We start from the raw sequence: 12,653 nt of genomic DNA, 5'->3' as shown, positions 1-12,653 counted from the left end.
TAGAGGAGATCCAGGACTCATAAGAACACACACGATGGTCTTCATTAACCGATAGTTTACCCTCTCTGTGGCAGCAGGAGAGAACATCGGAATGCAGTGAGTTGGTGACTACCTACAAGCCAACCTCAGGAAAAGGTCAACCTTTTTGGCACTTTGACCTTGGGCTTCCCGGCCTGCAGACTGAGAAAGAATTTTCTGTTCTGTAAGCAACCCAGTCAGGGGTATCTTGTTATAGACTAACACAGTCTTGATTTCATAAGTGTATAGGAAGAGTATTTGTTAGACACACCATTCTGACTTGAGAGTTCTTTTCTTTCAGCCCTTGGGAAATGCTGTCCCTCTTTCTGGTCTCCATGGTTTCAGCTGAGAAATCTTTGTCATTATAATTCGTTTTCCTCTGTAAGGAAGGTGTTGTTTCTTTCTTGCTACTTTCAAGACTTTTTCAAGTGCTTGGAATTGAACCTTCCTGGCCCCTCAAGACATTTTTATATTAATTATGATGTCTTATTGTGAATCTCTTTGATTTTGATAGTATTGGTGCTTTGCTCAGCCTCTTTAATTTGTAGATTTAGACCATTTGACAAATATGGACAATTTTCAATCATCACTTCCTTGAATGTTTTTTAGACCGAGGCTCTGCCTCCTTTTTTAGGGACACCAGCGAATTAAGTGTTAGCTCCGTTGTTAGAGATCAGTGGTTCCTCAGGCCATCCTCATCCAGCTTACCCCTGTCTACTTTGTACCACTTGTTCCACTTGGACAGTATCTTTATTCTTGTTCCACTTGGACAGTATCTTTATTCTTTCTCTTAAGTTAATGTAAACAGAAGTTTTCCTGTGTTCCGCTGCCTCTTGGTCCCTAGTAAACACACAGATGCTTGTAGTAATCACAAACTGTATGGTCTAAGGCCCAGGCTTCTTGCTAACTAGCTCTTTCATCTTAAATTAACTCGTTTCTATTAATCTATGAATTGCCACCTGGCCATGGCATTACCGGTCTGCTGGCATGTTGCATCGGGTTGGCATCTCCCTGACTCCACCCTTCTCCCTGTCTCTCTTGGATTTCCTGCCTGGCTATAACCTGTCTTACCATAGGCCAAAGCAGCTTCTTTATTAACCAATGGTAGCAACACATATTCACAGCATACAGAAAGACCATCCACAGCAAATTAATTCTTTTTTACTAATTCATACTAATTACACAGATTAATGAAGTTTTCTGTGTCATTTCTTATGAAACAATACTACTGATTTTTCTATATTGACTTAATCTATTTGGTTGCTATGAGAAGAAACAAAGACAGTTACTTTTATAATGGACTTTTTATTTTTATTATCATTATTATTGTGTGTGAGTGAGTGTGTGTGTGTGTGTGTGTGTGACTGTGTGTGTGAGCATGGGGGAGTGTGCATGTGTGTGAGTGTGTAAGTGGGCGCACATGTACCATGGCATTTGAGTAGAAGTCAGAGGACAGTTTTCAGAGGTCAGTTTTCCTTTCACAGTGGGTTCTAGAAACAGAAGTGGAACTTGGTCCCTCTGGCTTCCGTGGAAAATGTATTAAATCTATTCATATAAGACCATCTATGCATGAAAGTGGAGCCCCATGACCTAATTATCTTTCACTTGGCCCCACCTCGTAAAGGTTCCACTACCTCGGTGCCCCAGCCCTGGGGACCTCTGGGAGACAAACAGTACAAACCAATGGTACCAAGTCAGCTGTGTTTTCATGAGGTTCCTCTAGCAGTGGAGCAAAGGTGAGTTGAAAGAGGTAAGTCGGAGGAAAATCTGAAGTCTTTCATCAGTTTTCACTCTTGCTTTTCAACTTGGTTTAGGTTGTGGGTCTGTCCTGAATGTAAAAGGTGATGTTGAGATGGATGCTAGTATCATGGATGGGAGAGACCTGTCTGCAGGAGCAGTGTCTGCTGTGCGCTGTGTCGAGAACCCCATTAAACTCGCACGGCTGGTTATGGAAAAGGTGCGTGTGAGGGCAGCATCGCTTCCTGGGAAGTTGTTCCCGCTGGGCTTCTGGGGTGAATGGGCCGGCTTGTGGGCAGTGCTGGAGTTTGCTGCTTGAAACACGCACAGGAAACACACATAGTGCCACTGGACTGTCACAGATCAGCCATTACTTTGGTCCTGTTTGGTAACTAATAACTGTGGGACACATGCTGATTTTGTCATCTCCTGGCCTTCCTTAAGTCAACTGGGGGCACAGCTCAGTAACAGATCATCTAACTAGAGCTCACCAAAGCATTGGGTTGACTGCCAACACAGAGAAAAGAAGGGGGATACAGTTCAGTTTTCACTTCAGGGCCTTTTAACACTAAAGAAATAGTAATTATTTGTACACCATAGAACAGGTTTTATATTTATATATAAATATATATATATGTGTGTATGTGTGTGTGTGTTTATATATATGTGTGTGTGTGTGTGTGTGTGTGTGTAATTTAAAACAAAATCCCTTCTTTCTCCTTCCCACTCTGGCTTAGACACCTCATTGCTTTCTGACTGGCCATGGTGCAGAGAAATTTGCAGCAGACATGGGGATTCCAGAGATTCCTGTAGAAAAACTGATAACGGAGAGAAGCAAGAAGCACCTGGAGAAGGAGAAGCTTGAGAAGGGGGCCCAGAAAGCTGACTGCCCTAAGTAAGTCCCAGACGCCTCCCAGACTTCCGGAGTCATGCAGAGGGGGAGTTCGGCGGTGTCCCCTCACCTGTGTCCCCCAAGTAATTGAAGCTCTGTGGAGGGAGGGCGACTCTCCTTAGCCATAAGTTTACCCTCATTTATTCCTCCTGTATGCATGAGAAGTCAGACTAACAGAGTTCTTCTCTGGCATACTTAAGCAGAAGGTTGCTAGCTAGGCTTGATGACACACACACATAATCCCAGCCATCAGGAGGCAGAGACAAGAGGACAGGTTTCAAGACAGCCTGAGCTGTAGAGTGAGACCCTAGCTCCAAAACTAATAATAATTCAGTAGGACCCAGGAGCTCATAAGAGAATAGAATTTGGGGCTGGAGAGATGGCTCAGAGGTTAAGAGCACTGACTGCTCTTCCAGAGGTTCTGAGTTCAATTCCCAGCACCCACATGGTGGCTCACAACCATCTACAGATCTGGCGCCCTCTTCTGTGTACATAATAAATAAATAAATCTTTAAAAAAAAATAAAAACAAAGGGGGAAAAAAGCTTTAAAAAAAAGAGAGAGAAAATAGAATTCAGTCTCATAACACTACAGAGTCTCTAGAGTTTACCAGACATCAAACCTTCAAATAACCTAGGCAGATTATATATATTCAGACTAATTATATACATATATATATATATGGTCCCCTTTCCTAAAGAATCAGTTTTGATGTGTCTAAGAAGAGAGGCCAGTCAGGTATAATGTGAAAATCTCTGAGATAATTCTAACGCCTTTCCAAGTTATGGGATTGAAGATGTTAACATACTATTATTCTTCCACTTGCTCTCAGATAGGGTCATGCTATGTAGCCCAGGCTAAGTCTGGAATTTGAAATCCTCCTGCCTCAGCCTCCCAGGTACTAGGACTTGAGGCTCTTACATCTGTGGACTGCAGTCAGAGGAATGAGGCTGCTGGATCAATGATTCATGTTCACTTTCAAAGCTGCCTTCCTATTGCTTTCTGAAAGTTGTATATGAGCTGATGGTGTGGTTCAGTGGTAAAGTATGTGTTTAGTGTGCATAAAGCCCTGGGCTCAATGCCCAGCACTAAGGGAAAAAAAAATACCTCGAACTGTGTGTCTACACCAGCCAGTGTTGCTCTTAGATACAAAGGAGCAGCCTCTTGCCCTTGACCCTGCAGTTTAGAGAGGTCAGAATGGTTTATTCCAGAATACATGGGGGCACCTTTGTCACTCAGCATTGGCCCAGCAGGACTGGTGACCCTGCCCTCGGTTCCTGTCACTAACACTGTGCAGCCTCAAGGAAGGAAAAGCTTTTCTGCCTGGCTTGCTGTCCCCTCTTGGAAGCAAAGGCTTCCTGAGCCCAAAGTCTGGGGTGTGCCACTTCTGACATTAGAAATGAACCCTTTTGGGGAGTCTGGGAAGATACAAACAGCAGGACTTAGGTAAGAGGGGAAATTATCTAAAAAGTAACTTGTGTAGTACTTATACCCAAAGCATTTTCCATCACAGTTGCAGAGGTCCACTTCCTTGCCTCTACATGCTTCAGTTTAAGCTTCTGAAGGTATTCAGGGATTAGTGCTGCTCTCCAAGAGTTAAATTTGTGTATGTGTCCATCTCAATAAGAAGCACTTACACCATTTCAGTTGTTCTGGTAGCCACATAAAAAAGTGAAAGAAACATAATAAAATGAATGTGTGTGTGGTGTGTGTGTGTGTGTGTGTGTGTGTGTGTGTGTGTGTGTGTGTGTGTGTCAGGGTCTACTAGCTGGCCTGCAACTTACTATGTACACCAGGCTGACTCACAGAGATTCACTTGCCTCTGCCTCCTGAGTTCCGGGGTGGATTATACTCTTTAAAGTAGAATTTAAAGGACTGGGTGGGAGTCTGCCTGCTAGTGACATGTAGAAGAAGAAACAAATGTTTTTTGAGCCCAGATGTTAACATACAATGTAAGAATTTAAGCAATCGTAAGTTGCAGTGTCGCTTGGGGACTGTTCCTCATCCTCATTCTCTTCCTTTTTCTGCCTATTTTTGGCAGAAACTCAGGAACAGTGGGTGCTGTTGCCTTGGACTGCAAAGGAAACTTGGCTTATGCAACCTCTACTGGGGGAATCGTCAATAAAATGGTTGGCCGAGTTGGAGACTCACCTTGCATAGGTAAGAGCCTTGCCTTCCATGTCATCAGATTCTCACTTTTTCCTGCATGATTTCCTTTCACCACTTGGTGGCAGCCTCTAGGAGTGGCAATTGGGTTGGTAGAAGTTGTTGGGGACCACTGCTCTGAGGTGTTCACATCTAATAGGCACTTCAGTTTCCCCTGGTTACATTTTGAGGACATCTTGGGAGATAAAGTGAAGGTGAGGATGCGGAAGTTGTTGGAGATTGCAGCATCCTTGCCTGGCTTCCCTGCAGCCCCAGTTCCAGGGTCCTCTGGTCACTTGCAGAAGGCTGAAAACATAGTCCCTCTTCCCAGGCATGGCTCACATTAACAATAAAAATAAAGAACTGGAAAAATTGGGCTGGAGGTACGACTTGGGGAAATACTTGCAGTTCATGTATGAGGACCTGAGTTCAGAGCCCCAGCACTCAGATAAAAGGCTGGTGCAGCAGTGTACATCTGCAACCCAGCACTGGGAGAGGCAGCAGTGTGTGGCTCTCCAGAGCTTGCTAGCCAACTAGTGAACTAAATCATCAAGCTCTGGGGTCAGTGAGAGGTGAAAGATTCTATCTCCAAAAATAAGGTGGAGAGAGATAGAGAAAGATGCTGGAAATCTACCTCTGCCCTCCACATGCCTACCTGCACACGCGCACACACACACACACACACACACACACACACACACACACACACTGAGAACTTCATGTTTACAGGTACTACATGTGAATAGCACACTCCTATAGACTGAAATGCCCTTCATATCAACACCACACCCAAAACAAGAAACAGTGTGCTATAGGAGTGCATCTCTTGCTCTGTACAATTTGCACTTTCTTGTGGGAATTCCCACAAGCCCCTGCAGCTGAATGACATTTCAAGAAACAGCTAAATTGTTCATCTGCCCAAAGGAACAGCTTATACTTTTAGTAGAAAATTTGACCTTTTGTGTTTGTTGTGATACTCTTAGTGATCATTTACACTCTTGACAGCCTTTGTACCCTGTCCAATGATGGCCTGGAAGAAATGCATGAAGCCTCTTTAAAACTCAGAGGCTGCCTGTTGAGTGTTTCAGCACTCAGAAGCAGACATGAAACACTCACCCTTTTACTCCTTAGCAAAAAAACTGCTAAAATATGGCTGCTCACTACTACAGCCTGGGGTCAGACCAGCCTCCAGGCTCCAGGCTCCAGGGCCAGGTGGGGTCAGGGCCTAGGATTAAGTTCAGGCTTTGTGAGTCTATTTATGGCAAATACAGAGAGGGAAAAATCTGTGATCTGAAGCCCAGAAGCCACTGTCTTGGTTGTAGGCACCAGAGGTGCTCATCTTGACCTTTCCGATAAGCATTCTCCAGGAAGGTCCAGCTGTTTCTCAAGGATATTCTGTGGGTGATACTAGGCACACAGAAACATTTACCTCAGCGGTGCAAAAAGAGAGAGAGAAAGTCATACTGAAAAAGGGGGTGCCCATGCCAGGATCCATGGAGTCACCTTGGCCTTCAATGACTCTAGGGAACTGAAAAGAAAATGAAGACTTGGCTGCTTCCAAACAGGATGGCCTTGTTGACACCATGGAGTCAGTCTGGTTCTCCCACAGCAAAAGCTTGAAGGAAAGGGGAAAGCTGCCTCCTATCCTAAAACTTCATATTCCTTACCTAATCTCTGCTCCCCCAAACCAGAACCATGGAGTTACCTGCTTTCAAACACCCTGGGAAACTAACACTCAGCAGAAATCTGCCCTTCTGAGCCCTTACCCCACACCCAGCGTCATTTCATAAGGCAAATGTCCACATGATACTTCTGTATCATCCAGAACGGGGTAGAGGAGCCTTCCAGGCTGTGGGACTCAGGCCAGTGGCTCTGTGTGAACAGATAAGGAATGATGGAGAGGTGACTGTAGAAGTGCACTGACTAGAGGAGAAATTATCAAAGTCACGTCGGCTTCAGAATCCATTATATGGATAGCCCAGAATATTCTATCCTGTCTCATTAAGTTACTTTCAACAGATAAAATTGCTTTCTAAACCATCATGGTGTATGTAGAGGCAAGCCTTGGGAGGGTTCAATTTTCCCAAATTATTTTAATGTCCAGTGGCTGACCTAGTCATCCGGGTGGCACCTCCAAGTTGTTCTTCATCCTTAGTGAGTGGGGTGTGCAGGAGGAATGGCATCACTGAGAGAAGAGAGGTGGACATCCTTTGGGACAAAGGCAGTATTACCCTGGTGTCACTGCTCTGTGAAAGCCACACCTGCCTCCTGAAGGTCCCATCACCCTGGATCCTGTGTGTTTACAGGTACCCCCTTGGACACTTTGGCATCACGGACCATGAATATGGGTCTGACCTCTGTCTACACCTCTAGGATATAATGTTATGTTGCATGAGCCTTGTGTTTGAACTGTTTGTCTGTTGTTGCTCAGTTAGACCCAGTCACCTTTTTTGGACAGGAGCTGGAGGTTATGCAGACAATAACCTTGGAGCCGTTTCAACCACAGGACATGGGGAAAGTATCCTGAAGGTGAATCTGGCCAGACTTGCCCTCTTCCATGTAGAACAAGGTATGTAGGCTGTGAACAAGTGCCTAACTGGTAAAGACAAGTTCATAGATTCTATTTGATCACTGACGGGGTAGTGTATGGAACCTTTCTTGCCCCAAGGTAGTTCATACTATTCTAAGACATGCCTACCTTCTGTAGGATCTGTACTACAAGAACCTTTAGACTACTGTTCTAGAATATCATTCTCTGGGCTGGGGAAATGTCTCAGTATGTGAGAGCACTTGCTACACAAGCATGAAGAACTGCATTCAAATCCCAAGGACGTGTAAAAAGTCCGGGATGGCTGTGCAGATGCCTGTAGGCACCTCAGCACTGCGGAGATAGAAACAGGAGGACCACTGGATTTGCTGGATGACAGAGGAGTACCCAAAACACAAACCAACAAACCAGTGAGAAACCCTGTCTCAGGGGAGGCAGAACATGATTGAGTAGGACACCTAGTGTCCTCTGCTTCCATGCATATATGTGGGCACACACACGGGCACATACACAGTACATGCCTGCTATTCTCTTTCCCATCACAGAAGAAAGGCAATAGAGAGGGGTTGACCTTGACCATGGTGTAAGAAGGAAGATGTCTCCATTCCCTTTAAGCGTGCATGTTGTAGTACTTTGCTGGTCAGTATGACCAGATGTCTGACAAGGCACACCTTAAGGACGTTTGTTTTGTTTCACACTTTGAGGAAGTATGGACCATAGTGATGGGCAGCTTTGTGGCAGTGGGAATGAGTAGCAGTTGCTTGCTCATATCTCGGTGGACCAGGAAACAGACAGGAGAGGAGGCAGGGCTGGTCTCCACCCCTTCTCCTAGAACCCAGTGTCTCCATTGAAGCTCAGCCATAGATTTCACAATGCCCCAAAGCAGCGACAGAGCTGGGGTCCAGGTGTCCAAACATGGGAGCCTGTGAAGATTATCACATATGATGTTTCTCAACCTCTCCTTGTTTTTAGGAAAGACCGTAGATGAGGCTGCTGAGTTGGCACTGAATTATATGAAGTCAAAGGTCAAAGGTCTAGGTGGCCTCATCTTGGTCAGCAAAACAGGAGACTGGGTAGCAAAATGGACCTCTGCCTCCATGCCCTGGGCAGCGGTGAAGAATGGCAAGCTGCAGGCCGGCATTGACCTTTGTGAAACCAAGACCAGGGACCTGCCCTAAGCCCCAGAAGATTGTAATCTGCTTGCTAGCCTGGAAGTGAAGTTGAGCTGCCTGGTGTGGAGACCTAGCTTGATCAATTAGATGTAGACATGGAAAACTCACGCAGTCTGTCCCTCCTTTTGTTGCCTTGGTAATAAGTCAATGAGTCTTTGGGCGGGTTCTGGAGCCACAAGAAGTGCCTGTGTTGATAGCAGTGAAGGTGGAAGCCTAGGGAGCCCTTCCTTCCCAGTCTCCATCGTGCAAGGCTAGGAGGGAGCTGCTAGATTTTGACCACAGAACTGCCTCTGGGTTGGGAATGCCTTTTGGATTGGGAGAAGAGCAAATTGCAGAGGCTAGACTGGGAGAGTGTGGGAGCAGGGGCTGAAGAAAGGTGTTTGAGAGAAAGACCCAAGTCCAGGTGAAGCTCAGAATGTTGCAGGGTTCATTCTGAGGCACAAGAACATCTGGCAAGATGTGGAGAGAGGAGCTCTTCCTCTGCGAGGGGGAAATGGAGCTTTGCAGAAAGCTCAGACTTCCCAACACGGGTCTGGGTACTCAGAGTCTCCATAGCTGCCCAATCTGTAGACTAATGAGTCTGTGGAATTTCTTAATGTCTGGGGTCTTTCTTGACTCATAGGTGAGCTCCCAAAAGTCAGCCCCACCTGATGCCAGCCCCAGTTGTCTTCACATGGGCTTGATTGAGCTCATGACCTTTCCAGCCTCTCCAACAGCGGGTTGGCAGATGGCTGCAGAGATGACACTGAGTCACCGAAGGAGTAGACTGCCAGTGCTTTGGGACAGTCCCACACACACTGAATCAAATGTTCAGGGTGGTGAGCATGACACAGAAGCAGGCTCCTCAGTGGAGAGCGCCCTATGCACCTGACATCACCCTGGAAATGGCATGTCTGCTCAGCTTTTTAGTCTATCAGGATTCCCTTCTCTCTGGGAAGAAACTGGTTAACTTTAAATAACACATGCCACTAATAAAATGTATTTTTGAAAGAATAAGTGTGGTTAGGTGTCACTGTTGACCAAGACCAGAACAGATACAAGCTCCCCTCTTGGTCCCTCAATGCAGGCAGGTATAATAGATGAGGGGACCTTTTAAGGGTGGTATATAAGTGTGGTATATCCTGCCTCATAGAGTTTAGTGGCGAGTTTTTTAGAAGCATCAAACTTTCTCTCAGTGTTAAGGCAGAAACAAAACCAAGTCTCAGCCGGACTCATGGCTCTGTCTCCCCAGCACTTTGCCCTGACCCAAGTCCCTCTTGTGAGCCTGTGGCTGATCTGCATTAAAGAGAAAGAGACGCACTTAGAGTCAGAACTGGCTACCCAGGGGACCCTGGGAATGTTAACATTTGAGAATTTTTCATCTATGAAAATCTTCTAGGACTCTGAAGATTAAGTGAAAGTGAAGAAAAACTTAGTACATCTTAAAGATTCTCGGGACAAATTCAGAAACTGTAGCCAGTCCCCAGTGTGAGGACAGTTATGCATTTATGAACCTTGAAAGCCTCGGGATGCAGTACCTGCTGATTAACAGGAAACATTTTGTTAAGAGGCGTATTTGTTTGCCAGTGCTGCCACAACAAAATGCCTTAGGCTGGGTGGTTTAATTATCAGAAGTGTATTTTCTCAGTTCTGGACACTGAAAGTTCAACATCAAAAGATGGGATTTGTGTTAGTTTGTTTTGGGTTTTTTTGTTTTTTTTTTTTTTTCTTGTTTCTGGTTGGTTGGTTGGTTGGTTGGTTAGGGGCTTTGGAGGGTATTGTTTTGTTAGTGTGTGTGTGTGTGTGTGTGTGTGTGTGTGTGTGTGTGTGTGTTTCATTTTCGTTTGTTTTTTTTAAACATTTTTTTAAGATTTATTTATTTATTATGTATACAGTGTTCTGTTTGCATGTATCCCTGCACACCAGAAGAAGGTATCAGATCTCATTACAGATAGTTGTGAGCCACCATGTGGGTGCTGGGAATTGAACTCAGGACCTCTGGAAGAAAAGGCAGTGCTCTTAACCACTGAGCCATCTCTCTAGCCACTCATTTTTGTTTTTGAGACAGAATCTCTCTGTATAGTCCAAGATGACCTTTGAATTCTCAATCCTTCAGCCCCAGCCTCCCAAGTAGGAGATCATAGGCCTATAGACATATACCACCCTGCCTGGCCACCTAACATGACATTTTCTCTGAACACACAGAGCCCTCCTTCTCACAGAGACCCCAGTCACATGAATTCGGGTTTCCCTAGCCCTACAACACCTTTATTTAAGTTCATTACTCCTTTGGTGGCCCTGTCCCCAGATATAGTCACATTCTGAGTTACTGGGGAAGGAAGGGGCTAGAGATTCATCCTGTGAACTGAAGGGATGACAGCAGACAACGCAAAAACCATGGTGGGGTTGGAAAGGGAAGAGACTGTGAAGAAGATAACAGTCACTAGATAACTGGGAAGAGGGATGGGGACAGAGCAGCCAAAGGAAAGAGCTAACCTTGATTTTCTCTGTTCTGCCATGCACAAGGGAGGTAACCCTGGTTAAAGACTACTAGATCCTTCCCACTCTGCAGGCTGCTGTTTTGTCTTATTGACAGTGTTCTTTGTCTTCAGAAGCTTTTCAGTTTTGTGAGGTCCCATTTATTTGTCAGTCTCAGTGTCTGTGCTACTGGTGGTGTTCTATTCAGGAAGTTGTCTCCTGTGCCAATGCATTCAGAACTGATCGCCAAAATATATAAAGAACTTAAGAAAGAAGACATCAAAAAACCAAACAATCCAATTAAAAATGGAGTACAGATCTAAGCGGAGAATTCTCAACAGAAGAATTTCTAATGGCTAAATACACTGAAAGAATTATTCAACAGCTATCAGGGAAATGCAAATCAAAACGACTCTGAGAGACCATCTTACACCAGTCAGAATGGCTTAGTTCAAAAACACTATTGAGAGCTTATGCTGTCGAGGATGTGGAGCAAGGGGAACACTCCTCCACTGTCGGTGGGATGCAAACTTGTACAACTTGTTCAGTATGGAGGTTTTTCAGAAAATTGGGAATCAATCTACCTCAAGACCCAGCTTTATCACTCTTGGACATATACCCAAAGGATATTCAATCATTCCACAAGGACGCTTGCTCAACTATGTTTATCCTTAATAGCCAGAACCTGGAAACAACCCATATGTCCCTCAACTGAAGAATGCTACATTTACACAATGGAGTATTACTCAGCTGTTAAAAACAATGACATCAGGAAATATGAAGGTAAATGGATGGAGCTAGAAAAAAAAATCATCCTGAGTGAGGTAACCCAGACCTAGAAAGACAAACATGGTATGTATTCATTCATAAGTGGATATTAGCTGTAAAGTAAAGGATAAGCATGCTGCAATCTACAGCCCCAGAGAGGCTAGGTAACAAGGAGGACCCGAAGAGGGACACATGGATTTCCCTGGGAAGGGGAAATAGAAAAGATCTCCTGGGTAGACCAGGGACTGGTGGAGATGGGAACGTGAGGGATGGACTTGGGAGGGGTGGGGGTGGATGGAGGTGGAGAGTAATGAAGGAAACATCTTGATGGGGGAGCGGGGTCAGGTAGAAACCTGGTGCAAGGGAAACTCTTACAAATTTACACAGATGACCTCAGCTAAGACTCATAGCAATAGTGGATAGGTGCCTGAACTGGCTGTCTCCTGTGACCAGATTGGCAACTGTCCCAGTTATCATCAGAGAGCCTTCACCCAGTGACTAATGGAAACAGGTGCAGAGACCCACAGCCAAGCACTGGGCTGAGTTCAGAGAATCCTGATAAAGAAAGGGAGAAAGGATTGTGTGAACCAGGGGGTCAAGGTCATCACAAGGGAACCCACAGAGGCAACTAACCTGGGCTCATAAGAGCTCACAGACTCTGGACCAACAGCTAAGGAGCCTGCATGGGACCAGCCTAGACCTCTACATGTGTGTGACAGTGTGTAGCTGGGTCTCCTTGTGGGATCCTAGTGGTGGAAGCAGGGCCTGTCCCTAATGCTGCTTCCAGAAGCCTAGTCCTCATAGTGGGTCACCTTGCCCAGCCTTAATACAAGGGGAGGGACTTAGTCCTACTGAAACTTGACATGCCATGCTTTGTTGACACCCATGGGAGGTCTGTCCCTTTCTGAACAGAAACA

At 45.3% G+C, this 12,653-nt stretch overlaps 2 protein-coding genes across 3 annotated transcripts in view; both read left to right on the top strand.

The window, feature by feature from the left end:
• Positions 1-12,653, top strand: part of LOC118594502 (solute carrier family 22 member 19-like) — a 703,508-nt gene that overhangs the window by 79,684 nt on the left and 611,171 nt on the right. The window lies entirely within an intron of this gene.
• Positions 1,761-9,504, top strand: Asrgl1 (asparaginase and isoaspartyl peptidase 1). The gene is made up of 5 exons (XM_036204626.1): positions 1,761-1,975; positions 2,493-2,650; positions 4,688-4,806; positions 7,250-7,360; positions 8,312-9,504. The coding sequence occupies exons 1-5, from the start codon at positions 1,871-1,873 to the stop codon at positions 8,515-8,517; spliced, it is 699 nt and encodes a 232-aa protein (XP_036060519.1). The 5' UTR covers positions 1,761-1,870; the 3' UTR covers positions 8,518-9,504.

Source organism: Onychomys torridus, chromosome 1 (assembly GCF_903995425.1).
Source record: "Onychomys torridus chromosome 1, mOncTor1.1, whole genome shotgun sequence".
Classification (NCBI taxonomy): domain Eukaryota; kingdom Metazoa; phylum Chordata; class Mammalia; order Rodentia; family Cricetidae; genus Onychomys; species Onychomys torridus.
The sequence above is the reverse complement of the archived record's forward strand: the minus strand, read 5'-3'. Positions and strand labels throughout refer to the sequence as shown.

Coding starts and splice junctions, on each gene's coding strand:
- Asrgl1 (XM_036204626.1), top strand. CDS start 1,871: ATGGATGCTAGTATCATGGATGGGAGAGACCTGTCTGCAGGAGCAGTG. Junction 1,976..2,492: donor CACGGCTGGTTATGGAAAAG/GTGCGTGTGAGG, acceptor ACTCTGGCTTAG/ACACCTCATTGCTTTCTGAC. Junction 7,361..8,311: donor CCTCTTCCATGTAGAACAAG/GTATGTAGGCTG, acceptor CCTTGTTTTTAG/GAAAGACCGTAGATGAGGCT.